Genomic DNA, 27,407 nt, shown 5'->3' on the forward strand with positions numbered 1-27,407 from the left:
TATATGTACATATAAAACTGTTGGGCGTATTTTAATGATTTTCTGGCTATTAACAGATTCTTCTTTTTTTTGAACTTCTCGCAATCCAGCTAGGATTTTGCGCCTGTGAGAAGCTTATGGTCTGGGATGAATTTTAAACAGAGATTGACATACTATAACTTGAGAAATGTCAGACATGGAGCAATAATGGAGTTAAACTAAAATTACCATTGTATAATGTTGAATTTTCAATAATTTGATTGACGTCCGACAAAAACTCCTCCCTACTTTGGTAACGGCTTTTGCGCAGATTTTCTCGGATAGTCTGCAAGTCCATCGGAGTGCTAACAATTTTGTAGTAGTCAGGAACAACCTAATTATGAAGAGATAAAACAAATTATTGATAAAAATTGTTACGACCTTTTTGCAAGACAAAATGCTTCATGTTTTTGCGGTCATATTTTTCAGAATCAAAAAGTTTGGATGCCAAAAGGAAAAAATGACTGTAGGTAACATAAGGCACAAAAAGATGTTTCAGTAGATTCAATTTGAATAGATAACATGGACTAAAATGGGCATATTTCTATCAAACGGAGCTATTTGCATTATAACGTGAGCCCTGTTATGTATATATTCTTATGGGTCTCAAGGCTCATGTCTCATTGCTCATAGTTTCGTTTGACAGAAAAACATCCAAATAGATTACTTTTTTAACAGGGTGTTAACCAAAAAATCAACTTCCTTTAATGATTACTGTTTTGGTTTCTTTTGGTTTATGGTTATTAACCTTACTTCTGAGAGAAAAACGAAAATATATTCGAGGTAGATTTAAAAATAAATTTTGCAGAAAGCTGATTTTTTTTTTTTTGATCTCATTGCGTAAGCTGACAAATGAACTACTGCCTTTCAACTTCTTTGATTCTCTCTCTGCAGGTGCAACAATTCATGAGTATCACGAAAAATAGGAATCGGGGAAATCATACTTTGCCATTGACAGGAAACAGGAACGGTTGAACATCTGGTAAATCTCGCATTTCATTCAGAATCGATTCCAGAATAGAGGATAAAACAACAACAGGATCTGTGCGGCGTCTGTTAGCAGGCCGCTCTTGTTTCTTCAAGTAGTCGCAGTGCAGTTCGTCTGCTCCTTTACGTTTTTTCTTCAGACCCATTGCATCCTTCGGCACTTTCAACACAAGTGACTTACGCTTCAATTCTTCTGTTTGCTGTGAAAGGAAGTAGAAGAATTTAGGATACGTAGAGTTTGTCAGTTTATTTCATTTTACTTTTTTTAACAAATTTTAACACAGAATTAAATGATTCAAGATAATTTTCCTATTTTCGTGTAAGGTATTATTTAAGTTCTTAGAATTGCTTGATTTCAAGAAATTTTGTAGTGCAATTTGCAAATTATTGACAACACACACTAATTTCACTAATTACCGGATGATAACTGAGTTCCATCAGTGCTTATGATGGCTCTTTTAAGCGAATATTTGGCTATTTTACAACACATAGGATTCCATGACTTGCCGAGCACTGCAATTCAATTCAAATGAGACAAACGCAAAAATTGTGTTGCCGTTCACGAAATTTCGAAATGCTTCCTTACCTTTTAAGTATCGTTAGACCACCTTGAAAAATAAAAACTTTTCTCTGCTTTCTACACTAATGAATTGGTTTTGGAAAAGTTTCGCAAATGTATTATGGGGTAAATATGAGTATCGTTACTTATTAATGGACCAAATCGAATTTGACTCAATATAAGGACAAAAAATAAACAAATCTGATTTGTTTTGAAATTTAAAATCTGTTTCTGGTTTTTGGAATACTGAGAATTCATGATTACCAAACTCTAATTTTTTTATTGATAACTCGGACCTTTAAGAAGGTGTTACTCGTAAAACAACTTGTACTATTTCACGCTACCTTTATCAACTTTCCGGATAGAGTAACTTTGGTCCCGTCAATGTTGACTAAGTCTTCTTCTTCTTGCATAACCTCCTTCTCGGTTTCTTCTTCTGGCTCATCAGCCGACATCGGCACTGATGCATTACTGGTAGATGCATTTGACGAATATAATGGGCATGCTTTATTCGTACGCATGTGCCCCACCTGCCAAAAAAAAGTTAAACTTGAAGGAAAGAGAAAAAATTTTATAAACTTTTGGCTTTAAGACCAAGATAGGATACAATTATAACAATCAATTGGTTATGGCAATTGGTTCTTGGTGACTGATAAGCACACCACTGAAAAGAGACTAAAAATGGCAAAACATGAGGATATTACTTTCACGATTTGATTCTGATCAAAAAGCCATTTAACTACTGTAGCAGAGACGCACTCTAGCTTGAGAGTATGCCTCTGTTAGGAGCATCTCGGACATACGTGAGAGATCGCGTATTTCCGAGGTGCTCCTAACAGAGGCGTACTCTCAAACTAGAGTGCGTCTCTGCTACACTACAGATCCTTATAAAATGGAAATAGGGTTTGAACAAGAACTTACTGGGAAGTTTTTAATTTTTTTGCAAACAGATATAATTTATTATTCCTGTTTGACGCGTCCATTAGAGGTAATAGAAGAAGTAAGAGATAAGGAATCCACCATTATCTATAAAATAAAAAAAAATTAGGAAGGAAGAAAAAGAAAAAGAAAAAAAGGGTAATGCAAAATAGAAATTTAAATTTCTTGCAAAATGACTGTCATTTATCATCAGTAATGAAACCTTTGGGAACGAGAACAGAGGGGAAAATAGTAAATTATGATGGGTCATCAACCTAACACCACCAAATCTATCATCTGTGGTTTCTTTAAGTGCTCTCGAAGTCACTAGTAGATGTGATTTTAGGTTTTCCTTACTGCACTGTGACTAAGATCTTTTCATCGACAAATTAATATGAGTACTCACTTGACCACAAGCACCGCATTTGAGTTTCAAGTCAGGCTTCAATTTAATCGGCCTTTTCCGACGCGGGGGCTCACCAGATTTATCCGACCTGTGCTTGTTTTTTGAGTGACTGGATGGAGAGCCATCGCCCAATGTTGAACTTCCTGAAATGAACAAAATCAATAACAGTAAATAGGCAACTATTTCATATAATGTTGATGAGAAAATCATTAAAAAACTGGAAGTTGAATCTTACTATGTATCGTTGCCAGGTGGTAGAAAATTAAGGTTCTGCCATTTGAAAGGTTTAACTGGTTGCTGAACAAAAAAACTCAACAAACAGAGCAATGTGATGAGCATGACATTGAAGTAAAGCAATGAAAATCTTCATTAAAGGTAATCAAGATCTGAACTTATTCCTTAACTTTTAGGGATATTTTTAATTTTATTACTAAACTTTTACAGATATTTTTTGGTATTTTTTAGGTTGATCCCATTGAGTTTGGTTTTTGAGCACCTTCAAGAGATGAAAAATACTTCTTAAATGCTTCATTTTCAGCTTAAGTAATTTTCAAAAAAAACATCGATGAATATTTCATTGTTCGCCATCCAATTTCTTGCTGATTTTTAGTTTTTTAGAATGAAACACTTGAACATTATGTTTCTTGATATTCCATATGATTTTTTCATTGCAAATGCTTTTGAATGATTTTTCCTTAGATGCCACTCTCTTAAAAGTCTACCATACTAACAAACTCATCTTCACTTTGGCTAAACAACATGGACTTTCACTAACCAGGGAAGCGTTCGCGTTCTTGATTCCGCTTGATCCTTCTAAGCTGTTCCTGAATTCTCCGTTTCTCTCTCTTCATTTCTTCTTTCTGAGCATCATCAGGGGTTGCGAACTGCTTGATGAATGCCTCATCTTTAGTTGATCTGATTTTCACATATGCGTCAATGACCGCCGGTTTCCGCACAACCTCCATTCGAGTATACTCTTTCCCGGAGGCATTTCGAAAAGTGCGGTAAATTTTGAGTACACGACCTGCAAGAACATTCAAACGTTAGTAGAGCGCATATATGTATAAAATAAATCGGGGCAATTCCTTCTAGAACGAAAAAAACTGATAGAAGAAAGCAATCTTCCTCAAAAATTTCAATAAATTGCCTTTAATATTGTTGGAATGCTGTTATTTGATGGTGAAAGAAAATTTACAATAGAGCTTGCTTTATTTTCTGAGGCTATGAATGATGCAGTGTTTATTGTGTCATTGCAAACTGTTAAATTCAATGAGGACTTGGAACATGTCTACATTTTTTTAAAATCTAATCCTCTCTTCTTAGTAGGGTGGAAAATGATCTGATGCATCAAAATTCCCTGACTAATTTTGGCAAAATTCACTATTTTTTTCAACAATTTTTTTTAAATTCTCAACCACTCTTGGGAAGGTGAGCCTAGCCCTGCTGCATTCATTTAAGACTAGTGACATATTGTTTGAGAGCATAAACCTAAAGTGCAGTCTCCTCTACAAATAGAAAAATTCCATGACTTTTGTCTAACTTACAAGGTTTTTTAAAAGTTTCTGACTTTTCCAGATTTTTCCTGAAGATTACCACCCTGCCCTGTCTCAGGCATTTCAAACGCCGTCTCCTCTGAATCAACAAAAATGTTAAAGATAATTTCTTTTGAGCATTTTGGGATTTAATCACAATGCCTGCTGACACTTTCAAAAACTCTCAAGAGCATGATGAACTCAAAATATTTAATGAAATGGCGGAAATGATGCGACTTGCTTTTTGTGGATACAGATTGATGACTCGATGATGTCCCTTGACTTTTACCTTGTTTTGAAGTGGCAAAACTGCTCATCGACTGGCTATCGTCATCATCCTTTCTTTTATCTTTGTTTTTACGAGCCTCTGCATCGCCTTCTCCCATTATTAATTTCCGTAGTTCTTGCCTTTCCTGTTCCTCCTTTTCTAAGGAAAGCTGCAAAAAAAAAATGATGAATAAATACAAAAATCATAGAGAACCGATAAAAATTGAAAACAGTAACAGACTATATTCAGTAATAAATTATATTTACAAAAAATTCACAGCAGCAAACAAGAAGATAATTTTCTTTGAATAAAAAAATTTCCTGATTTATTTCCAACTTCATTGTTGCTTGAAATTTTCTGTCTCTTTCGACGCTTTGCTTGAATTTGTAAGCACCTGTCTTTGACGCTTTTCATTGACATTGACATGTTTTTAGCATTTTTTGACCTAAGAAGACAAAAAATGCTACCTTAAAAAATTTTATTTGTGCGCTTAGGCCCTTCCCAAGGATGATCACATATCGAGGACTACGGAATGATACCGCCTAACTGTCAATTTTGACGAAAATGAGTTGGCAACTTTGTTGCATTTTACAGTATAAAACATGCGAGCTCATGTTTTTGTATTTTTCCAAGTCCGCATGGAAGCACTGCAATAACGCTGTAATGTATAAGAAAGTTGCAACCCTAAGCTCAAAATTACAAAAATGGCAAAGTTTTTTATTTGTCCTGTAAAATCGTCAATTTACAGATAGGCAGCATCCTTATGAAGCCATTGCTATTTAAAAATATCTGTAAAACGAGCATTGACAGAGGCTGAAATAATTGTAAATTACACAAAACAACATCCTCACCTGTGTGCTAGTTTTCTTATTTGCCAGCATGTTTTCTAAATTCTTTCCCATCTCCTCAATGTCTGAGCTGTCTTCTTCGTCAGTGCTTTCACCCTCATCTGTCGACAGGACTTCACAAGATGACAAAACTCGATTTTGAAGGTCGAAGATTCTCTGACACTCTTCTTTGTACCTAAACGAGAAACCTATCTCATTATCGGGATCATGCAAAGATCATCAGGATAGAACAATGAAATCGGAGAGAGATTTGTCGATATTTAAGTACCAAGTAAGTTAACACATGTAAAACTGCACAAAGAGCGAAGAGATATCAGCCTTAAAAGACTTCAAGGCTTTGTGTTCAATATACTCCTGCTAGCTTTGAATATCCATGGTGAAACTCTCGAACAATGTATCTAGTTTGCAGCGTTTTAAAATCTCCGATCCTGTTTTATCTTTTTTAAGCAAATCAACATCATTCTTTAAAGTTTTCACAGAATTTTCTTTGCATAGAGAGGAAACATCATGAGGGTTTTAAAGAATTGACATTGAGTAATTTTCCATTTGAAAAATAAAGTATGACAGGAAGTCTGCAATGTTACAAACCGAGACATCATCAACATAAAATTATTTAAATAAATTATAGCAAAATAAAGAGCCCACTATTGAACGCCAAAATAACACAAGATACATCTGTCAAAAATACCAGAAATTCAAAAACAATAGAACAAGGGGAGAATAAGGTTGCTTTTAGCGCTAGATGCAATAAAGAACAATGATACCAACTCAATGAAATTTCAATGTTCTTTGCAGCTCGCCAAAAATTTTCATCAGACTGTCCAGACTTACCAGACAGTCTTGAAGGAAAGTGAATGCGAAAGCATCCCTAAAAATGATGACATATTTGATCAATTATTAGAGAAAAATCTGAACATTTAGAGAGTATGCTTGAAATATCCATAAAGAAATATCAAGAAATAAAAAGAATTTTTTAAAATCTGACAGCCTTCCTTCCTCAAACATCCCTGATTTAAAAACAATCTAGACTACAATTTCCCGTTGCAAGATATTGTAAAATTGGACTAAACGTACCTTTCTTGATGTTCTGCGATGGAAAATCTGTTGCCTCGAGAGAATTTGGTCATGCCTTCCTCTCCTGCTTTTGCTTTTTCTGTTGACAATGTACGCACCACATCAATGACCTCCCAACGGGATAACTTTTTAATCTGTGTAGGAATAAAAGATATTAGTTTCACAAATTAAAAATTGGTACAATAAAAACTAATGGGGTAAAAATTCAAAAAGGTAATTCAATTGTTATTAAGGCGATTGGTTGCTTTGTTTTTTTTTTTTTTTGTTTTCTAATTGTTTAAGGTTATGTAATTTAAATCGAGTCAAAAAATACACATACATAACGCATTCAATTTTCCATTAGAATAGTCTGACTAAATTTAGGCTGATAATGAATAAGGTCGGAACTGACAGTGAAACTAACAGAAAGAGAGCGGAACATAATTGGTGCACAAATATTTATGGTCGACATGATAATTATTAATTTTTGAGCCTTTCATTATTCATTTACAGAAAAAAACACATTTGAAGGTGAGCAATTGGAGCTACTCCATTCTTGATAAACTCAGAAACGTACAAAAACGGAATATAAATTTTCACCTCTTCTTCGGGTACACCAAACTTCCGTAAAAGATTCTTTGCATTGCTAAGTGAAAGCCTACGTAAATCAGCGTCCGTTCCAGTGACAGTCCTCTTTGGTTGTGCTTCTTGTTCCTCCTTGCTTTGCTGGAATTGACAAAGAAACATTTTCTGTATTTTTTGTAATTGCACATGATGATAATCACCCGGAGATAAAAGTGAGTGCTGCATAGGACAAATCCCTCAAAAACTGTGTCAAAATTAAAATAGAATTGAAAAAAAAAGTTAATGAAAGTTTATCTGTAAGCACCGATAAGTGGAAAAGTTTTTTGTGATTGAATTTTCCCTCAATTAGCTTGTGTAAACGAATCTTTCATACATCAATCTCAAAAACGTTAATTTTATATACATTAGTTTTTTCAGAGAATCAATTCGCTCCAATGAAGGAGAGGTCTGATCAAGATTCATTGTACTTACTTTCTATTCATAAAAGCCTGAAATTTATACTTAAAAGGTCGAAGTATTGTTTCCGTTTCCACTTTATTCTTTTCAACTGTAATCTTAAAATCTTGTTTTGGCTGAACGTTGTGTGGAAAAAAAAAAAAAATTTCCTTTACAGCAATTCAAAATAAGTATAGAGATGTGTACTTTGAAGTTGCAAATCATAGAAAGAAAGGGTGGAGTTTTAAGATACACCATCATACAGAGGGATAGTCATATTATACGTTTTTTCTAATTTATCAACTTGAAAGTTGATAGCATTTTTGATTTTTAAGTTGGTTAAAAAAAAAGAAATATAACCATGATATGAACTCACAAAGTCACGATAAGAGGAAAAAACCATGGTTATTAATCAGAACAAGTATGTATAATACTGTTAAGGACTGTAAGAAGATAAATAGAACGCAGACATACCGTTGGTTTGTTGGGAATACGGACGTAAGAGAAACCCTCTCCGCAGCCAGTTGGATCAGCAGGTCCAGTTAACTGTAAAAGGCACTTGCTTTTCATTGCTTGGATGTACGCTCGTGTTGTGTTCCACGGAGCAACCTTAACCTCATCGTCCATCTTCAACTGCATTTCTTCATCATCTTCATCTTGCGGTGTAAAGATGAACTTCTCTCCATATCCTGCATCCTACATCCACAGTAATTTTCCTCATTAATTATTATTGACATTTTCCGGTAATCCGGTAATATTTAAAGAAAAAAGATTCCACTGCTTGCTTAAGCAGTATTCCCAAAAGATATGTCATTTAGTTCAATTTTAAAAGAGAAAAAAAGGATTTTATTTATATGATGAAGTCAGTTTCTCTGGGCAAATGCAGAAATGTAACAAAAGGAACAAGACATCGTTAAAAAATCATTTTGTGAGTACCTGTGAGTTTAAGAAAAATAAATTAAGTTTTTGCTAATGTTGAGGGCGCAACTTTTTCTTCCAGACCTATCAAAAAATTTATTCTCAAAAACTCAAAATTGTCAAAAGAGAGATATGTACTATTTTTTGACACTATATCCGAAAGCGAGTAAAAAAAGAATTCATAAGGTGGAAATCGAAAGTTACTTCTTGGCAGAGTTTTAAAAAGGATGTATAACAACCTCCAATTCTCAAAAGAAGTTTTTTTTTCATGCTTTTCTACTGTCAACAGTTAGATAAATAGACGAATTTATGCTTAAAAAAATATTTCTGCACAGAGTTTCCAGTGCAAAATCGACCTCTTTTGCATAAATAGGTCCAAACAAGTTTGAAATTCAATTAACAAAAGGGAGTAAAAATTGATTATCATACCCTAATTAGGGTCCTCCTACTTGTCTACGAACTAGATAGGACAGCCTAAATCAATCTGAAATTTTAACTCTCATTTTTGAAAAATAAAAAGCTGATTACATCTAATCAAGGGTTGCTTATTTTTCATCAAAACTGAGAATCGCTAATTTTTAGGGTAAAAGTTGAAACCAAGATTTAAACAAAATACAGATGTTACTGAACCTTTAATCTCTGCTCAGCTGCAATCATGCTGAAATAAGCGCAACACTGTTCAGGAGACACCATCGCTCGGATTTCTTCTTCCGTTGGGAGCCGAAAGTCAGGTTTGATCACCCACCAATTCGAATCCATTCCTATTACAATGTAACATGTAAGGTTGGAGAGTGTTAATTTTTATCATGAGAGAATGGCTTTAAAATTTTCAACAGGAAGAGATATTTCATTCAATACGAGGGGTAAAAAAATGTTTTTGAGGTGTCTAATACAACTTTGCCTTCAATTTTTCCTGCTAAAGCCGAATATGACCTCAGATTTTTTCTAGAAATTAAACATTTTCCGGGAAATGGAATTTTCTTAAAAAAAGTGTTTTTCAATGTAAAATCCTATATAAAAAAGATGGCTCTGTTTGCACAGGTTAATATCATCCGATTTGGCTGAAACTTGGCAGAGAGTGTTTTTTGATCAAATGGATTAGTTCTTGGGGGTAAGACTGAAAAAATTCCAACATTGCCAAATTCACGCCACCCTGATGATACATGCATGTATAAAATAATTTCAATTCTTTTGAATTTTTAATCTTTCACAAGTACATATTCAAACTCTTTTCAAACTTTTCAGTTCGAGAGAACTTCAAGAAGTTCATCCAAAACTTACATCACCAACTTTAAAAAGCTCATTATCAGGTTTAGGTGCAGGTTTGCGCCTCTTCATAGAAGTCAAAGAGACGATCCTGATGATGGAGATGAAACTTGATGGGGAATCCAACTGGATGTGGAAAAACATACCAGTTCTTTTGAAATCAGCACATAGTTTCAGTCTTTTTCGAATACTGCTTTCTGAATGGGACGGGAACGCTCTTCTGATGTCATCCATTTTAATACGTTTTGGAATATCTCGGCTTTTCCAAAACAGTCTGTAAATGAATACCTGTAAAAGAAGACAGACTTCAGAACTACGGAGATTAGTCATGTTTCAACCATCAATAATTAAACCCCATAAACCATTCATAACTTTGATTTCGTGATAAGTTTACATTTTGTAAATTTTTTACTCTTTTGAGTAGCTTCCAATTTAGAAGATTGTTTGCATACAGTTGCACTTGAAAATTAACTTGAGTTTAGAATTCGAGGTAGAATCTGAATTACATTCTTTGTATTTGTGACGAGTGAGGGAGAAAAACGTCGAAACAATCTAGCCATGCATACTCTTAAACTCTGGTTAACATGGAATCGTAACACAACTTAAAATTTGATTACATTTTTCATATTTGATTTAGTAGGGATCATGACACTTTGGCCATGTGAGAGTGCAAAAAACTAAAAAAGCACCGACCATTATTGGTACTTTGATGTTTTCATCTCAAAGCAAAAGATCCAGTTTGCCTGAGGAAATGCCCATTCAAAGGCAGAATTCAAGAGAAGAAGGAAAAGAAAAAATTATTTCTTTTGAAAACTGACTCACAGCCAAGATTTTCCTTGCGTCTGCTGTGATTTGCTGATTATGAGACAGTCAAGTCAAAATGTCATCCTTTAGCTACTCATACAGTAAGAGAATACATGTCATTGGATGTACTTCCTCCTTTTAAAATTTCATTATGTCTACTGACTTTTGACTGCAGGCACATATTTTTGAAAATCTTACCTGCAGGAAATCTCGAACGAAATTATTCGCTCGTTTGGAGTTTGGTCCTGGTACTTCGTAAAGAGGGCATAACTGACCGGCCGTGAACACAGCATCGACCTCCCTTATGGAATACTGGTGTCTATTGAGCCAAACAAATTAATTCAGAGAGTGGTCAGCTATGTTAGAGATTATGAAATGTTGTATACATCAAGACCAAGATCTATTGCCTCAGGTTTTAGATTTTTCTTTTACTTATCTTGTGGCATTAAAGTGGCTGAGAATCTGAGTGCTTCTTCTGCCAAGTTTTCATGAACAAATATTCTGCCATCATACAAAATTCACTACATTCATTTACACTGTGTTTTTTTTTCCTTCAAAATTTCAGGTTAAATTTTTTAAATTAAAAATAATCAATTCACTGCAAATTTGTCTTAGTTTCATGGTTAAAAAAAAAAAAATCTCAAGATTTGGAATTTATTGATGGATAAGAATGGCAACAAAACGTGAGCAAATAGCTGAGGGAATCACTTTAATATTAATTTTTTCACATAGAAACATGCTCCTGGCATTTTGAATCCATGGTTCAAAATTCTATGGCTTAGAAAAAGATAAAATTTGACTTGTTTGATTAGTGTTGATGATGTTGCCGACTCAATTAAAGCAGATCTAGTAAAAATGAAGTGTTACCTTGTCCGAATAACGAGGAAATCAGAGTAAAGCAATTTATGTTCATAAATCGGAGCTCGGTACATGTTATTTTCAATAGCTTGAATCGCTTTCCCTGGAGAAAGGACACCCAGAAAAGGTGACGTATGCGCAAAAGCAGTTTCACCGTATTTGAACTCCGGAGGGCCTGTATCCTTACCAGCTTTTCTTTTGTAATAGTTTTTGAACTTGGTGCACATTCCTACCTGAGATCAAAAGAAATTAACACATTCTTTAAAGGCATGTCAATTTAAATTATAAGAATGAATACATAGTGGCATTCATTTTTATGCTTCTTTTTTTTTTCGGAGTAAAGCTACATATTCTCGTCTCTAAATTCTTTTTTTTACACAAGCATGAATCTTTATTATATTTTATTCCCTTTAAGGCTTTAATACATAGCTCATTTTACATTTTCTTACAGAGGTCAATTTCTCACACAACCCACTAAGTTTAACTGTACATCCTTAAAAAATTCAGAATTGCTGAGTGTCACTTCCTTTCCGTCCAGTTTTACCTTTAAAAGGTTAGAGGTCATATCAGAAGCTAGGAAGCTTAATTTGGATTAATTGTAAAGCACTTGGGTGGACCTGCATCAACTTGAGCGATTAGTACGGTCAATTCTATTAATTTTCGATAAAGTTTTAAAAAAGGTGCTGCTTACTTTTTGAAAAACTTCCAAAAAAAAAAGAAATCAGAAAGAAACAGATTTTGAAGCTATGGGAAGTTCTTTATCTTAAAACTTGTATTTGCCACTCAAATTTTCTTGGGACGAAAATATTGTGATTTTCCGACCATTTCTCTTTACAGACATCACAAAAATTGCTAATTTTATTACGAAATAATCCTGAAACTATGCGAATCATGAGAGTTGAAATTAGTGGTAGTTTGTCGTACAATGCGTTCGGACAAAAACTTTACGCCTTACTTGGTTTATAAGAGGAGGGTGCTCTTCACAGAACTCCACGAGAACCAGTTCACCGTCTTTCCCTGTCAAGTCTTCTGGAGTGCGCATGAAAAAAACGTCACCGCCTCCTGATGCGGCTCGCTCTTGCTCACGTTGTTTGGCCTTTTTCTTGATATGTTTCACCAACGGGTTGACTGGGTGTGGGCCGGGGTGGGCGAGCGCACCGTGTGAGAATCGTTTCATTGGTGGACGGTGGAAGTTACGCAGTCTAATCGGTCCCATGTGTGTCTGGACAAATGGTGGCCGTAATTCGACGACTGGAGTTGAGTGCTGGATCAGGTTTGCTCCGGCAACTTTCATTCGTAGTGAGGTCTCTGTTGACCGTGGCATGTAGTGGCTTTAAGTCAAAATACAAAAATTATCAAACTTAATTTACTTGATAACAGCACATTATTGAAGATAACTGGTTTGAAAGAAATACCCTGTTATATTAAAGACTGGAGACTAGTAACGTTCAAAATCCAATAAAGACGGAAAATATAGCTGACTGAGAGATAAAACGGTACAAATAATTTGGAATACACCCATGATGTACATTTCTTTCCACTTTGCTAAGAAATAAAAAGAATGGCCAAATTGGAGGATAAAATTTTTAAAAAAAAGTTTAGCTCACTCTTTTGCACTTCTGTTGGAACTTCCCGGAGCACATTCGGCTCCATCCTTAGCCGTCAATGAAATGGATGAACTCGAATTTGCTTTGAGACGTATTCCAATAAATAAATTTTAACTGCTACAGAGTACACTAGAAATTGTGCTCATCTAAATTTGTTCTCTCCCTGTTTGTGGTTTTTCGACAGATATGTCAACACATTGATGAGTATGAAGGACGGTTAGAAAGAAAATAATCATGGATCATCAAATGTACTGCAATTAAAATCAACAGAGACCTCCGTTATTGTAAGCTGGAAAATTTTGTTTTTTTTTTGCTATCAAAAGGAATCTATTTGTAGCTTTTTCTAACTGTGTCCTAACTTCACCCCAAAATTTCCAAAAGAAACTAATACACTTAAGGGCTTAAAACATTAATAAGTCTGTATGAATAAAAATGACTTTAAATTATAGCCTGAAAATATATATTTATGACAATGTGTAAGTCTATGTCGAAGTCTATACATCGACTAAAGGTCTAAGTTGATTTACATATGTGATCTCATATGAATGAGAAGTATTGATTTTTAACTAACCTGTCATTGGACACGTTGAAGGGGTCATGATCGGCAGACTCTGGCTCAGGTGGGGGCGCATCTTCCTCGAGGACATTGATAACACCAGCCTTGCCAAGAAGGATCTTGGACTTCTTCACGTGTGGATGTGGAATCTTCACTTTGACTGGTGTTGCACTGTCTGATCTTTGTTTTGTAGGATCGACGTCGTTCGGCACTCCTAGGATTATGTTTTCATCATTCGGGTCCAACGTCAAGATTTTTGGCTTTGGAATCGAGCTCATCGCCTCTGCATCCCAGATAATTTCATCCTCCCACAGACCGTAGATCAGCTCTTCGTTTTCTACTGGGAATATTGAGTACCAGGTGTCATCTCCGTTGTCATCAGCCTTCTGACCACCTTTTCCTGACCTGGATACAGCGAGACAAGTTTTAAAGCATTATGTCTAGAACACTTAATCATACTCATTCCTTCTCTTTCCCTGATTTTTAGGAGCTCATTTCAAGAGCATTCCTGATGATTTTATTATCTGTTCAATGAAAGTTTCTTTACTATTCTGATGATTTGAAGATTCAAATATGTCATTCAAGAGTCAATTATGGTGATTTAGGTACAATAACAATAACTCTAAGCGGTAGGGAAGAGATTCCTAGTTTCTGGAACAAATTGCCTGATTTTTCTATAAAATTTTTCATTCCCTGATGAAGCCAAGTTATTCCCAGTCCTAGACATCATGTTCTAAACACACCATGCGCACATAAAAATTCAACGAAATTTGATGAAAATGTCAAACTTTGATTTAAAATGTTATCACTCCTCTCTACGTACTTAAACCTGTGGCCTGGGATTATGAGGGACTGTTAAATAAAAATTACCAATATAGCACAGGTAAAATATTGTGTGTCATGTAAATAGTGCATTTCCGTCAACCCACGCCTCTTTTAATTAGATTTAATTTTTTTTACTTCTTTATCTTTAAACTGTCATATCACCATGAGTAATCATGCCGTTGATATTCTTTTGATAGCCTAATGACTTTCCATCTTATACAATTGAAGCTCTACCATTAATGGCATTATTTGATTACTTACATTCAACAACACCAAAGTAGAAGTCGTGAAAAGGGGAGTTTCATTCTTTCAAAGTTGCAAGTAATTAATCCTTGCTCATAAAAGTACATCCCTTTTTGCCAGCTGTTTGATTGGGCTGATGTTGAATACTATTTACTAATAGTGGTTAACACTTGATAGAGCTACAATTCAAAAATGCTAATTCAGCAATTAGAGCCTCAGAGAAAATGTTGATGTGGAAATGAAACTATTCATGGAGAGACGTTTCTTAAAAGTTTGAAAAAATGTCAAAATTGCGAAATCCGAATCACTGCTATGAAGAGTATTTAACAAAAATTTTGGTGAACATCCACAAAATTAAACCAATTTGAAGTTACAATGGTTATAAGTTTGTAGTTTTGAAGCAAAATTATATTTAAATTTTAGTCTGCCATGTTTCAGGCTTGAAAATGAGCACTTACAAAACAAATTTATTTCCTCTAGGGGGTAAAACAAAAAGGCACTATGTTATTTGAAACTTTTTCTTTGGTCTAACTGCTGAGTGTTTCTGGTCCTGGACTAAAACTCCGTTTTTTGAACATGAAAAAAATTACTCTTTAAACAATTTGGACTTAAATTTGCAATACAGAACTGCAATTTCTGGTTGACTTTAGAAACCACACAGGCGCTGTTACTTCCCTTATGCTTTGTAAATGAGTCAGAAGTACACTACAGTTCCTAATGGAAAAATGAATTTCAATTTGCTTTCATGCACTGAAGTCCATTTTCTCATGGATGATCAAACATGAATAAAAATAAATTTTGGTGAAGCTTTGAGAAGGTACAACAAAAAGGATGAAAACTCAAAGAGAAACATGAGCAAAAATACTTGATTCATAACAATAGCCTTTTATACAGAATGTTTGACAAATTTTTTAGGAACACCTTTTCAGAACTTTTGCTTCTAAAATGAGCAATAATTGAACTGCAGCCTGATTGTTGAAATTTTTTGTTTGTTGGGACAAAATAGATGACATACGTTAAAAGGCGGAGCGTGATTGGTCGGCTATGTCTTATCGCTGCTTTGTCGGGTTGAACTCACGACAAGCTGACGGCACCTCTCAAATTTCTGACAGTATGTTGTCCATTCCACCTGACAGAGGCACGACAAAGCAGCGATAAGACATAGCCGACCAATCATGCTCCGCCTTTTAACCTATGTCATCTATGTTGTCCCGACAAACAAAAAATTTTAACAATCAGGCTGCTGTTGTGGCTATGGTTCTCTTCAAACAAACTACTTACTTCAATTATTGCCTTCAATTAGTCTTGCGGGAAAACTTACATTTGACTTTTTCCGGCCAGCTTGTTCGTGGCTGAAGAATTCATTTGACTTGTGGCCAGACGTACACCGCCCACACCAGCAAGCGGATTCAATGGGTTGATTCCTTTCCCTGGCTGACTAAACGTTTGCGCTGTTCTATTCCCACTGCTCGGAACCCACCCAGCAGCATTTGTTTTCGAGTTTAACTTCTGAATGACCTGCAAAATGAAAAAAAATTGTACCATTTTTCTCATACTCAAATAATCAGGGTTGCCACAAAATTTAGAAAATGAAATTCCCTGACACATTTTGGTGGAATTCCCTGACAATTGAAGATGTGACGGATGGTTAAGAAGGCATAATTGAACATAGTTTTCAGGCAAAATTTCTTGTTTGAAACCTCAAACCAATTCTAGAAAGCAAATGAAGGTGATTTAACAAATTTTCCCTGACATTTCCAGGTTTTCCCTGACTGTGGCAACCCTGAAAAATGTACATTCATTTACTTGCCATATATTGACGGTAAAACTCCTGACCACGCATCTCCGTTTGTGACTTGCAGACTTCCTGTCAAACTTTACTTTTTAAAAGGAAAACTACTCAATCATAATTCTTAAAAACTGCCTCGATTTTTCTTCTATGTGCAAAGAGAATTCTGTAAAAACTACAAAGAATGATGTAGATTTTTGCTATTTTAAAAAGTAGAACAGGAACAGCGATTTTAAAATGCTGAAAACGAGATACATTGGTTGGGAGTTTCACCGTTGATATATACTCTGACTATTAATAGAGATTTGCTCTAAAAAAAGTCAAAATAATTAGCTTTGGTGTCTTAAGTAAATCTTTTCAAACTTGACACTTAAAAATTTGGATAATTCACTCAACCTTTGGAAATTTAATGTTGTGATTGCTTCAATGCTTAGTTTAAGCTACAAGGAAAATTTTCAGACAAAAAGTAAATAAAAGTATTTGGTGCAGAGCCTCACAGATGATTCAGAGCTTGTGCAGTTTGGATGACCCCTGACATGACTTACTTCTTTTTTCCCCTTTATTCTTCATTAACATAGCTCTTGAAAATGTTCGGAAAAAATGGGCATACTGACTGATATTCACCAATGTATTTTCTGCTATATCATTTTACTTCACTGATTATCCATCTGCTGAACAACACCGACATTGTTTTTTCCCACACTCTAAGTTCTGTCCTTTTCCCAGCAATACTTGGTCTACTAAAACCAATTTTCAGCAACTAAAGGGGTGTTGCAACAGCTCTGGCTAAATTCCTGATGAAGGTTACAACATTAGACTTTTCTACTTTTAGTGGGACACTTTAATTTGTAAAATTTTAAGTTTGATCCTAAAATTAGCTTCCTGTTTTTAGAGAACATTTTAAAAATACGATACCTGATGTTTGATGTCCTCTCCGTTCCATACTACGTCATCTTCCCAATGCAACTGAGACACCATTAGAAATGCATCATCTGGAAAAGGCTCCGCTTTGTTCTCGGTCGGGGAACTCACCTGGTTGAAAGTCCAGAAATAATTATTCACACACTCATCTGACATTTTTACGATGTGCGTATGTCTTAGCCAATGGCTATCGTATAGTCGGAATGATTGATTGCCAGCGCGATAGGTTCAATTATCAGACGATGAGAGAGGTTAAAGTGTTAGAGAAAAGATAATTGACTTCAAAATGACTACTTTACATAGCTGCCATTCCATTTTAAATTTGGATGAGAATTGCAACATAGTGAATTTTAGTTAGATTAGGTTTTCTTTTTTTCCTGTCTAGGCCAAATTTCACGACACCGAACTCTTCCCCCTCCAATCAAACAAGGCTGAAGTACTCAATTCCCATGAATCAAGTTGCTATTTGCTTTCAACTTGTACTAAATTTCATACTCCCTCTAAAAGTTATGTACTTCAAACTTTCACCGTCAAAGATTTTTGTATTGGACTGAGCAGAACTCACCTGGTAAAATGAGGGATGAAACTTCTTCTTTATTCATATTGTGCTCAATGGAATTAGATCCAAAAATTTTTTATTGGAACTAAGTTCTGTCTCTTCCAATAAACTTGAAATAGCTAGCTGATAAAACTTACTTTTGGTTTAATTTTGAAGCCATAGTTGAAACCTTCTCCGGTTTCTGGAACGTCTAACATATCGTACCATACTTGTGCAGGACCGAATCTCCAATCTGCCACTCTTGGGCCCGCATCCGGGTTCTCGCTGTTTTCTTCGGTTTTTGGTGCTGATTTGTCGTCGTCAGGCCTCAAAAGCTTGTCCTTAAAAGAGGAGTCAGGATAAAAATTAATATATTCTTAGACTTTAATACTGTGGAACAGGATGAATATAAAAAATGAAAAAACATTATGGAAAACTTTGAACTACAGATGTCAAGGGCAAGCATCATTTCCACATAATTATGCCTTAATTATTGTAAAATATCGATGGCCAAAACGCAAAACCAGGTGTCTCTATTTGCAACATTACAAACTTCCGGTCATTCTTCGTTTATTCTTTGGAACACTACTTAGTGGATCAAATTTATTGAAAATTTTCTTGATTTCTTTTCTCTGTTAGTAGAATACTCTGTAAAAATTTCAGGCTATGGGACTGGCTTGTTTTTTTTCAAAAAAAATAAAATATGAATGGACATTTTGAAACATGGCAACAAACATGCGTCGTTTTGCACTTTGGCCATCAATATATTAAATTCCCCTTTTAGATGAAGACATTATAATTGACCACAGTTTTTTCTAGAGAAAATTATAATAATACCAATAGCCATTTATACTGATCTATAGAACTTGGAAACTTTTAATTTTTCGCTCAAAAAAGAAAAATGGTCGAAAGATACTTACTTCATCGTCAGATTGAACTTGGTCTAGTTCTGGGGGAGGAGCATAATTGAAGGCCCATCCCGGTTTTCGAGTTTCTGAATCAGAGCCCGAATCTGACAAATAACGCTGGTTCCCATCATCGTCTTTTTTCTTCTTCTTTCGTCGTTTCTTGACATTTCGCCAGATTTGAGGCAAACTGCTAGGCTTGCCAACACCAAACAGTCTTGAGAATCGCAATACCTAAGCAGCAAAAACAAAAAATGAGGTTATCGAAAGACTACTTGCCTGCAGACAGATTTACAGGAAATACGAGTGGTATGAGAGAAGTTTTGCAGATAGTTCATGCAATGAGATATCAATGCATTCTGGTGAGAAAATCTCATTCCAACACATGGATTCTAAGAGTTTGCCAAGAATGGGTCCACGATTTGATGTTCTAAAAAAAGTTGTTTTTTTTCATGTCACTCGTATGTACCTGAGGTTCATCAGATGCATGGTGACCAACTGCTGAACTACTGACACCGCTGTATCGATGGCTGAAGTACGAAACACTGTATCTCCATTGCAGCGTTTCAAAATCCCTACTCCTATTTTATTTTTTGAAGAGAAACAAGTAAACTCTATAGCTTGAGATTCATAAAGAATATTTTGCAATCAGAGACAAAAAATCAATAAATTTTTCAAGAAATCAAGTTGACTGCTTTTCTAATGAAAAATGAAAGTAGGACAGGAAGTCTGCTACGTCGCAAAACTGAGAAACATGGTTTTGCACTTTGTTCACCAATATGTATTAGAACTCACATGCAATACAGTTACCCTGACTATAGTCTGTGCAAACCAATTGCACAGAGTAAAAATTCGGGAATTTTCGGGCGAGCCAAGAATTGCACTGTCGGATCCCGGCGAGGAGCCGCTGGGTCAGCGCTGAGCTCACCGGGGTATTGTTCCATTGTGTCCACGCCAAGTCTTTACCTGGCGGCTTGACCCTTGTCATTAAGGCCCTCTGACTACTGGTGGACCAAAAATTGCACACCAATTTTTTTTATCATTTGCGAATTTTTCCTTCATTTCAACGAATTCGGATTTAGCTTGCAGTCCTGATGAAAAATATGTACAATTGTAGGTAAGTATAATGGTAAGTTATAGTATTCCAGAACTTTTTTGGAGTTTTTGGAAAGCGCTGAAGGAATTCGTGAGTTCTGTAATACAATAATTTACCATTATATTTACCTATAATTATATATATTTTTCATCAGGATTGCAAGATGAATCCGAATCAATTAAAATGAAGGAAAAATTCACAGATGATTGATAAATTGGTGTGCAATTTTTGGTCCACCAGTAGCCAGAGGGCCTTAATGACAAGGGTCCGGCCGCCAGATACCTAAAGGCCCGTCGTGGACACAAAGGGAACAATACCCCGGTGAGCTCAGCTCTGACCCAGCGGCTCCTCGCCGGGATCCGACGTTGCAATTCTCGGCTCACCCGAAAATGCCCAAATTTTTACTCTGTCTAATTGGTTTGCACGGACTATACCTTTGGAGCACCTGAGGTTTAATTAACAAACCCCAGAAAGGATGTTTTCTCCACCCTGTGTAAGTAATGCTCAGAAATTGGGGGAAATATTCACTGAGTAGAAAAGGTATGGATACGCACCTTGCCAAACCGGAAGTCAGGGAACAAGTCTCTAACATCAACACCAGCATACTTAGAGGGGAGCATTGCTGCCAGTGGGGTCTCAAGTTTCTTATTATCCTCATTATCGCTCGTTCCAATGACACCATCATTTTCTCCAAAGGAAGTTGGTGGCTTCAGGTCACAATTTACTTTGAGACCGACCTCTTCATCATCAGCATCATAATCTGTGGTTTCACCATTGCAATCATTTATTGACCTCAGATCAAAAGGTTCGCTGACATCCTCCGCAACTTCAGCAAAATCGGAGAAATCAACCGCTGAGGGAGACTTTAAATCATAATCATTGTCCTCTAGTGATTCTACCTCAAGTTTAACTGTACCATGCGCATCACCATTTGAAATAGGTACAGTGCCATTTGACTGATCAACAAGTTTCAGGTCATCGTTACTGATCACCTCATTGAGCAAAGTATTCAGACCAAACCGACCGAGAGATGACAAATGTCTTTTGGACTCACGGTCAAGGAAACCATCGTCTTCCAGTTCGCCAGATGCATCAACATTACCAAAGAGGAAATTTGTGAAGTTGAATTTTGAATTCGAGATGGAATCATCGTCACTGTCATCTCTGTCATCCATGGTAGGAATTTCATGTGTCCGGTGGGTAATTTGTGAGAGATATACTTACAGACTAAATCTAAATAATTTAATTAAAAATTCAGGCACAACACTGTTACTTTCAAATATAAACTGAGTTTCAAAGATTAATATTAATTATTTTACCCGTTCCCGTTATCACTACCCATCCCATCACGAGTTTTTTCTCCGGATTGTTTTCCTTTCCTTTTTCAGGTACGTTCACATTGTTAGTCAGCGGCTGCGGCTAGTGCCGCGCCTGCCACTACGCACACCAACTGCGGATTGCATGTTGTAGTGTGTGAACGTACCTTAATCTTTGATGTGTTGTGGTGTGGTTTGTTTTGACGTTCTCGGGTTCTCTTATCACTCCTATCGCAGTCGCAATAATTAAGGGAATTACTTATTTTATTGAAATTGAAATCCCAACAAGACCTATTATTACTCTTCATTCGTGTTGTTGTGCATATCTGTCCAGAGCTTAGTTGTTTTTTCGTGCATTTTTTACTTACATCCATGTAGCACACATATTTTTAGTCGCTCGTTACTGGTATTACGACTCTCCAAAAAAAGCTGTGCATATCATAATGATCCTTTTTGCTTACCCATGAGTCCTTTAAAAAATTTACACGATGACGACAGAAGTAAGAGAAGCTAGACTTGATGTAAGTCATTTTTAAACATGTTATAGGTTAATTTTTCCCAATAAGACGAGCCAAGGCTCGCAGTCGTACCGCTCATGCATTGAGGTCATGAATTAGGATTCTCTCAACCCTTAGTTCTCATATATCTCAGCCCTTAAGGAAATACTTCTCTGCTTGTTAATGTTCTTTGGTCAGAAACTGAATGTAGTGTTATCGATACGGCTTCTGCCAAGGCGTCTCCGTCGGTACGTTTAACTGAGCTGTACATTCACCCGCTCAGTTTCTTACTGAATATTGTCAGATTTTCCCTCTTAAAGTTCAAGGAAATTTATAAGGACTTGCTTTTTCGCTTCTTTATACCTCCATCTCTCATGTAAAATGTTAGTTCTCTCGAAACCTAACAAGGCGTAAGTAAGTATCTCCTAGAAATTGAGAATGAATTAGAGGTAAAAAGGCAGTTTCTGAAACCAGGCAATTATATTAAAAAATGTCAAGATTTGAAATTGTTCGTTTTCACGAAGAAAGTAAGGAAGTTTGAATCATCAGGTTAAAATTCTGTAATTGTGATTTTGGCATTCTCGTTTGTTTCTCGGCTGCTTTTTACACGTGGAATAAACATTTCTCAGTTCTTGAGAGTGGAAGGTGTTGAAATACATAGAGATGCACTGCTATGGGGAAGCATTATAAAGCTGGTGTGTACCATGCATTTTGCTTGTCAAAATAGGTCCAGGTTCTTGGGATACTTAAAAAATGTCTTTATTTCATTACAGATCTACCCTACTAACTACGATGGGCCAGTTCAAGGGTCCATGGATCTGCCCAATGCGCAGCAGAGTCAAAAAAATGGAGAGCCAGAATTCAACACCCTGGATGAACCTATCAGCACTACAATTGTAAGTTTTTCTCTCTTACACGGAAAGATTTGAGAAGAATGCAGACTTCTAGGATTTGTTAGGTAGTCAGGTTTGAATTCCTCCAAGAAGTTTGAAAGCCAGGGGTTTTTTTTCATTTGAAAAAACTGAGCGATGCACCTAAGTACTTTAAAGTTTCCTTCTCTTCTACCTTGAAGGGCTTTTTTTTTATGCGGATCGCAGTGGATCGCGGTGGATCGCGGTGAACATCGGTATTTTTTTATTCCGTTCCTCAGCGTGATCCAAGCGTTCCAGGTGGATCAGGGTGGAACGCTGGATCGCTCTTCCGAGGTGGGGCGAGCTCTGATCCACTGTGATCCTAACCTAATGCGAGGAAGTTGCCGTCCCCAAAGAATCAAAACAATAACAAATCGAACCAAATTCCAAGTTCGGATTTTTTTATCACTTGGAACACTTGGATCGGTCCGGATCGCTCAGGATTCCGATCCAGAGCGTTCCACTCCGATCCACCCTGATCCGCGATAAAAAAAAAGCCCTTGAGTAAATGCTTAGCACCTACTCAGTTCACATTTTTTTGTAAGATCTCTTGTTTGATTTTGTCAAGGAAAGCATTTTCATTTACTTAAGTAACTTCCAAAAATTCCAGAGGCAGGATTTTTTTGTCATTCAATCTCTTTAAAAATCTGATGAAAGAATCACAGCCATTGTAAACAATCTTTGGAGAAGATTTTGTAGGTATAAGCATCTTTTTAGATGAATGCAACAATCTTCAGATATGCTTGTGGAATTTTGATTAATTGAATGTTTTAAAAAAAATTTCAGATGCGAGATCTCAAAGCTGTTGGTATCAAATTCAAACATGTGTTGCAACCAAAGGAGAAGACAACCTTATTGAAAGAATGTAAGACAATTTATTTGATCTTGACCTAGATTAAAGATACTTCTCAATGATTTGAAACATTTCTCTTCAGAATCGGCTGCAGCTAGTTGGAATTTTATCATAGGATAAAAATTATAAAAGCTCATCCAAATTACAGCAAAGAGTTTAAATCTCTTGATGTTCCGAATTTATTTTATTTTTGTTTTTGTTTTCCCTGAAATAAGTATTTTCACTAGCCTTTATGGAAATATTCTGTCCATGATTAATTATGTGCTAATAATTATCTAAAACATGCTGAAATCAGGGGACTGTTAAATTGTAATTCTCAACTGGAAATCTCAGAAACTTAAATCAAATTTCTGCAATTTTGAAGAATCTCCATCAGTTTTACCCTAAAATAATATTTCAGCTAGCTGCCGATGATTCTAAGAAAAAATTGAAATTCAACTCACCCTAATGAGGAAGATTCAGTAATAGTTTAAAGTGATAATGTTCATCAGTTTTCCTCAGCAAAAATCAAATGTGATGAGAAATTTGTATTTCAAATTGAGATACATATTGATGGTTTAAGTCGGCAATCACATAACTCGGTTTGCGACGTCGCAGACTTCCTGTTATACTTCATTTTTTAAACGGAAAACTACTCAACGGCAATTCTTTAAAACTGCGGTGATTTTTCTTCTCTGTGTGAAGAAAATTCTGCAAAAACTTCAAGGAATGATGTCAATTTGTTCTCCTTTAAAGAAATAACATAGAGGCGGAGATTTTTAGACACCGTAAACGAGTTATGAGATTGCCGACTTACACCGTGGATATGTGTTTTGCTATCGATTTGGCATTGCTATGAAGCGTGCAGGTTTAAAAAAATGATAATCTTGTCTATCATTGGATTTTAAAAACTTATATCCTGAGTCAGCTGAATTTCATTCTGCATGTTGAAAAAATGGCAATTTATGTAAGGTGATGGTGGGTGAACATGTAGGTAATTGAAGTTTCATTCAATTGTTGTACATTAATACCCTTGTCGGTCTGTTTTACCCGTTTCACTTGCTATAATTGATGACTACTTTTTTCATTTCAGGGGATTTGTGGGGACCTCTATTGCTGTGCACTTTCATGGCTCTGTAAGTTACCTCCTTCTCAAGTAATTTTAGCCTGTCTTCCCAAATATAGTAGGCTTATCTTGCTCAATAAGTGCTATAACGTCTTGCTGAGTGGGAGAGCTCTGAAAGAACAGCCAAGCAAAGTCCCCAGCATGTCAAGGAAAAATGCTATTTGAACTTTAAAATTTTGTCAAATTTCTCCAACATAATACTTATTTTTTTTAGAATAGTCACAAATATTTTGCTCGAAAATTTTTAAATGCGATGTCCAAAACTGCGAATGAAATTCTCAATGAATATCAAAGAAAAATATTCACAATGTTCTTGAAAAAAGGCAATTTTCACATAAGTTCCTCTATTCCTCACAATAGCAGCAGAAATTGAGAATGATAGGAAAAGTTCAGGAAGGGCCTTGCACACAAAGATTTGGAAATTCCCCATAGTTGAATATTTGACGTATTGTTTTTCAGAATTGTCCACCACCCTTGCCCCCCCCCCCCCCCCCCAACGCTGTTTTCAAGGTACAGACCGAGAAGAGTGCTGCTTTGAGCCAAGATTGCTTATTAGTCAGCGCAGGTGTAACAGTAATGTCAATATGATGCTGGTCCACGGAGAGATTTTTTGTTTACTTGATTCTGTTGCTCTGGGATTTTGGACGATTTAAATGGGGGTTATCTGAGAGGTCCTTTAAGGAAGTTTCAGAAGTACTGAAAAAGCATTGGAAATATTCAAATGATCAGGAATTTGTATGTTCCATACATTTGTTCAAACGATTACCATGAGACTTTTACATTGAGAAACTCAGCATGTGTATTATAAAAAGAGGTGGAAGTAAAGTCTGCAAGAGCAGTCATTTTGAGAGTTATCTCAAGTAATCCAGAAATAAGCAGTGACAGGTACAGTGAGGAAAATACTGCTATTCCTGAAGTTCATCATTCTCAAAAGTTCAGTTTTTTTCATTTTGATTGAATTGGATGTATTTCACATTCATTGCTGTCAAATGTTGCAGGATGCTGCAAGGGTCCCAAGACAAGGCCAACAATGAAAATGATGGCGGTCCGGAATTCGCTGAAGTTTTTGTTATTGTTTGGATAGGTGCTGCTATCGTTACAATAAATTCTAAACTTCTAGGAGGCAATATGTAAGTTAATAATTATTAATCAGATTTTCCAGTAGGAACCATGTCATTAGTTTCATAGAGTCAGCCATGTTTGTATACACATAAACTAGAACTAAAACACACAGACAATAACTGAAACAAAACAGGGGAAAAACTCATTAAAATTAAAACAACCCTGAGTAGTTAAAATTTGGCCTGACTCATATTTGTTTTGAGCAAATCCAAGTGCCTTTAAAATATCAAAAGGCATTTGTCATCCCCCCCCCCCCCCCATTTCACTGTATTTTCTTTTAAGTAATGAAGTTTTTTATCAAGCACAAATAGACTTAATTTCAAAAGGATTTGACTGTTTCCGACAGTTGGAAAATAAATGTTCCTACTAATAAATCAGTATAGTTGCAATGTATCAAAAAGTTTATATTCCTGACCGCAAAAGTTTATTTATGAACAAAGACTTCATCTTTAAATTTTTTTCCCCTCCATTGGTTCTGACGAATCAAATAAATCCCCTCTGATTCGTAATCGCTTGGTCAGGACCTAGTTTTTGTTTTGTTATTAAAATCTAAAGCATCGATAGATTTATATTATTTATAAAATTTTATCTATTATTTTTCAGATCATTTCTGCAGAGCGTTTGCATTCTAGGATACTGTTTATTGCCTTTAGCAATCGCGCTCATAGCCTGTAGATGCCTTGTATTCCTATTCTCTCCTTCAACATTCCTTTTCTTCACAAGTTTATGCATATCAATGTCAGGATTTTTATGGGCAACGTATGGTAAGTAATTAAAAAATTAATTAAGTTAAAAAATTTAAATATGGTGTCTTCAATCTTTTCTGTTGATATAGCGGGTATCTCAAGTGAAACTCCAAGTCTAAGCCAGTGATATTCAGTTTCCTTTTATCATAGTTCATTATTGAGGCCTCTCTCAAAAATGTTGTTTGCTAGCGGGTTGTATGTATGTTTTTTACATCTTTAATCGTTCATGGGGGAAGAAACCTTAGTGCATTAAGACAACTTGTTCAGAAAAGCGATTTTTATCGTAAAGTTGCATTTCAAATCGTAACTCAATGATTTTGACATTTTCTTGCAGTCCAAGATTTGCCGTAATACATGGATGGTGAGATATATTTTGCACCTTAAGCTTGAAATCAAACATTATCGGAACATTTTCATCATCTCAACACTTTCCTTTTGTTTTGTTATGTTTCAGCATCGCTCTTGTTTCTTGGCAACAGTCAGCCAGACGGAAAGAAAGCTCTGGCAGTTTACCCAATATTTTTGTTTTATTTTGTCATAGCCTGGCTAGTTTTAGCGTCCAATGTTCATTAATTCCATTGTCTTGCGTTCTTGTGTGATTTTCTCATGCTCTCGATTTTACGTTTGCAAAAGACTTTAATGTTGTTTTCATTGTTTTATTATTTTTTTAAAACTTGTTTGATTTGTGATAACAGTATACATGTGCATAAAATCCAATTCTAATCTCCTTCTCATTTCCCTCAAACTTTTTTTAAACTTTTATTTGGACGGATGTAGGGCTGTTCAATCGGTTGTCGGTAAGCCACCGAAACAGTTCCGTTAAGAAAAAGTTACGATAAGAGCGCTCTTACCGATAGCGATCAGAGTTTTCGGAGCTGGCGAAAATAAGCTGTTGCCAATTGTACATCTATTTTACGCGCCG

At 35.7% G+C, this 27,407-nt stretch overlaps 2 protein-coding genes across 2 annotated transcripts in view; one reads left to right on the plus strand and one right to left on the minus strand.

Annotated features, from left to right (window-relative positions):
• Window positions 1-21,305, minus strand: part of LOC109033880 (transcription initiation factor TFIID subunit 1) — a 29,791-nt gene extending 8,486 nt beyond the window's left edge. Inside the window, exons 1-21 of the mRNA XM_019046721.2 lie at window positions 20,490-21,305; window positions 18,855-19,073; window positions 18,093-18,275; window positions 17,391-17,507; window positions 16,008-16,204; window positions 13,634-14,023; window positions 12,411-12,786; window positions 11,465-11,688; window positions 10,796-10,916; window positions 9,940-10,081; window positions 9,158-9,288; window positions 8,084-8,305; window positions 7,190-7,315; window positions 6,611-6,744; window positions 5,540-5,711; window positions 4,710-4,857; window positions 3,664-3,912; window positions 2,889-3,031; window positions 1,909-2,094; window positions 963-1,205; window positions 208-352 (exon numbers count right to left, since the gene is read on the minus strand). Coding sequence (XP_018902266.2) covers window positions 208-352; window positions 963-1,205; window positions 1,909-2,094; window positions 2,889-3,031; window positions 3,664-3,912; window positions 4,710-4,857; window positions 5,540-5,711; window positions 6,611-6,744; window positions 7,190-7,315; window positions 8,084-8,305; window positions 9,158-9,288; window positions 9,940-10,081; window positions 10,796-10,916; window positions 11,465-11,688; window positions 12,411-12,786; window positions 13,634-14,023; window positions 16,008-16,204; window positions 17,391-17,507; window positions 18,093-18,275; window positions 18,855-19,073; window positions 20,490-21,110 — 4,489 coding nt within the window. The 5' untranslated portion in view covers window positions 21,111-21,305. The remainder of the gene's footprint in view (window positions 1-207; window positions 353-962; window positions 1,206-1,908; window positions 2,095-2,888; window positions 3,032-3,663; window positions 3,913-4,709; window positions 4,858-5,539; window positions 5,712-6,610; window positions 6,745-7,189; window positions 7,316-8,083; window positions 8,306-9,157; window positions 9,289-9,939; window positions 10,082-10,795; window positions 10,917-11,464; window positions 11,689-12,410; window positions 12,787-13,633; window positions 14,024-16,007; window positions 16,205-17,390; window positions 17,508-18,092; window positions 18,276-18,854; window positions 19,074-20,489) is intronic.
• A 114-nt stretch (window positions 21,306-21,419) lies between these two features.
• On the plus strand, window positions 21,420-27,202 carry LOC109033882 (protein YIPF6). Its single transcript, XM_019046724.2, has 7 exons — window positions 21,420-21,772; window positions 22,522-22,644; window positions 23,446-23,524; window positions 24,585-24,627; window positions 25,616-25,747; window positions 26,343-26,503; window positions 26,940-27,202. Exons 1-7 carry the CDS (start codon window positions 21,740-21,742, stop codon window positions 27,056-27,058), a joined length of 690 nt encoding a protein of 229 aa, XP_018902269.1. The 5' UTR covers window positions 21,420-21,739; the 3' UTR covers window positions 27,059-27,202.
• The last annotated feature ends 205 nt before the right edge of the window (window positions 27,203-27,407 follow it).

This window comes from Bemisia tabaci, chromosome 6 (assembly GCF_918797505.1).
Source record: "Bemisia tabaci chromosome 6, PGI_BMITA_v3".
In the NCBI taxonomy this organism is placed as follows: domain Eukaryota; kingdom Metazoa; phylum Arthropoda; class Insecta; order Hemiptera; family Aleyrodidae; genus Bemisia; species Bemisia tabaci.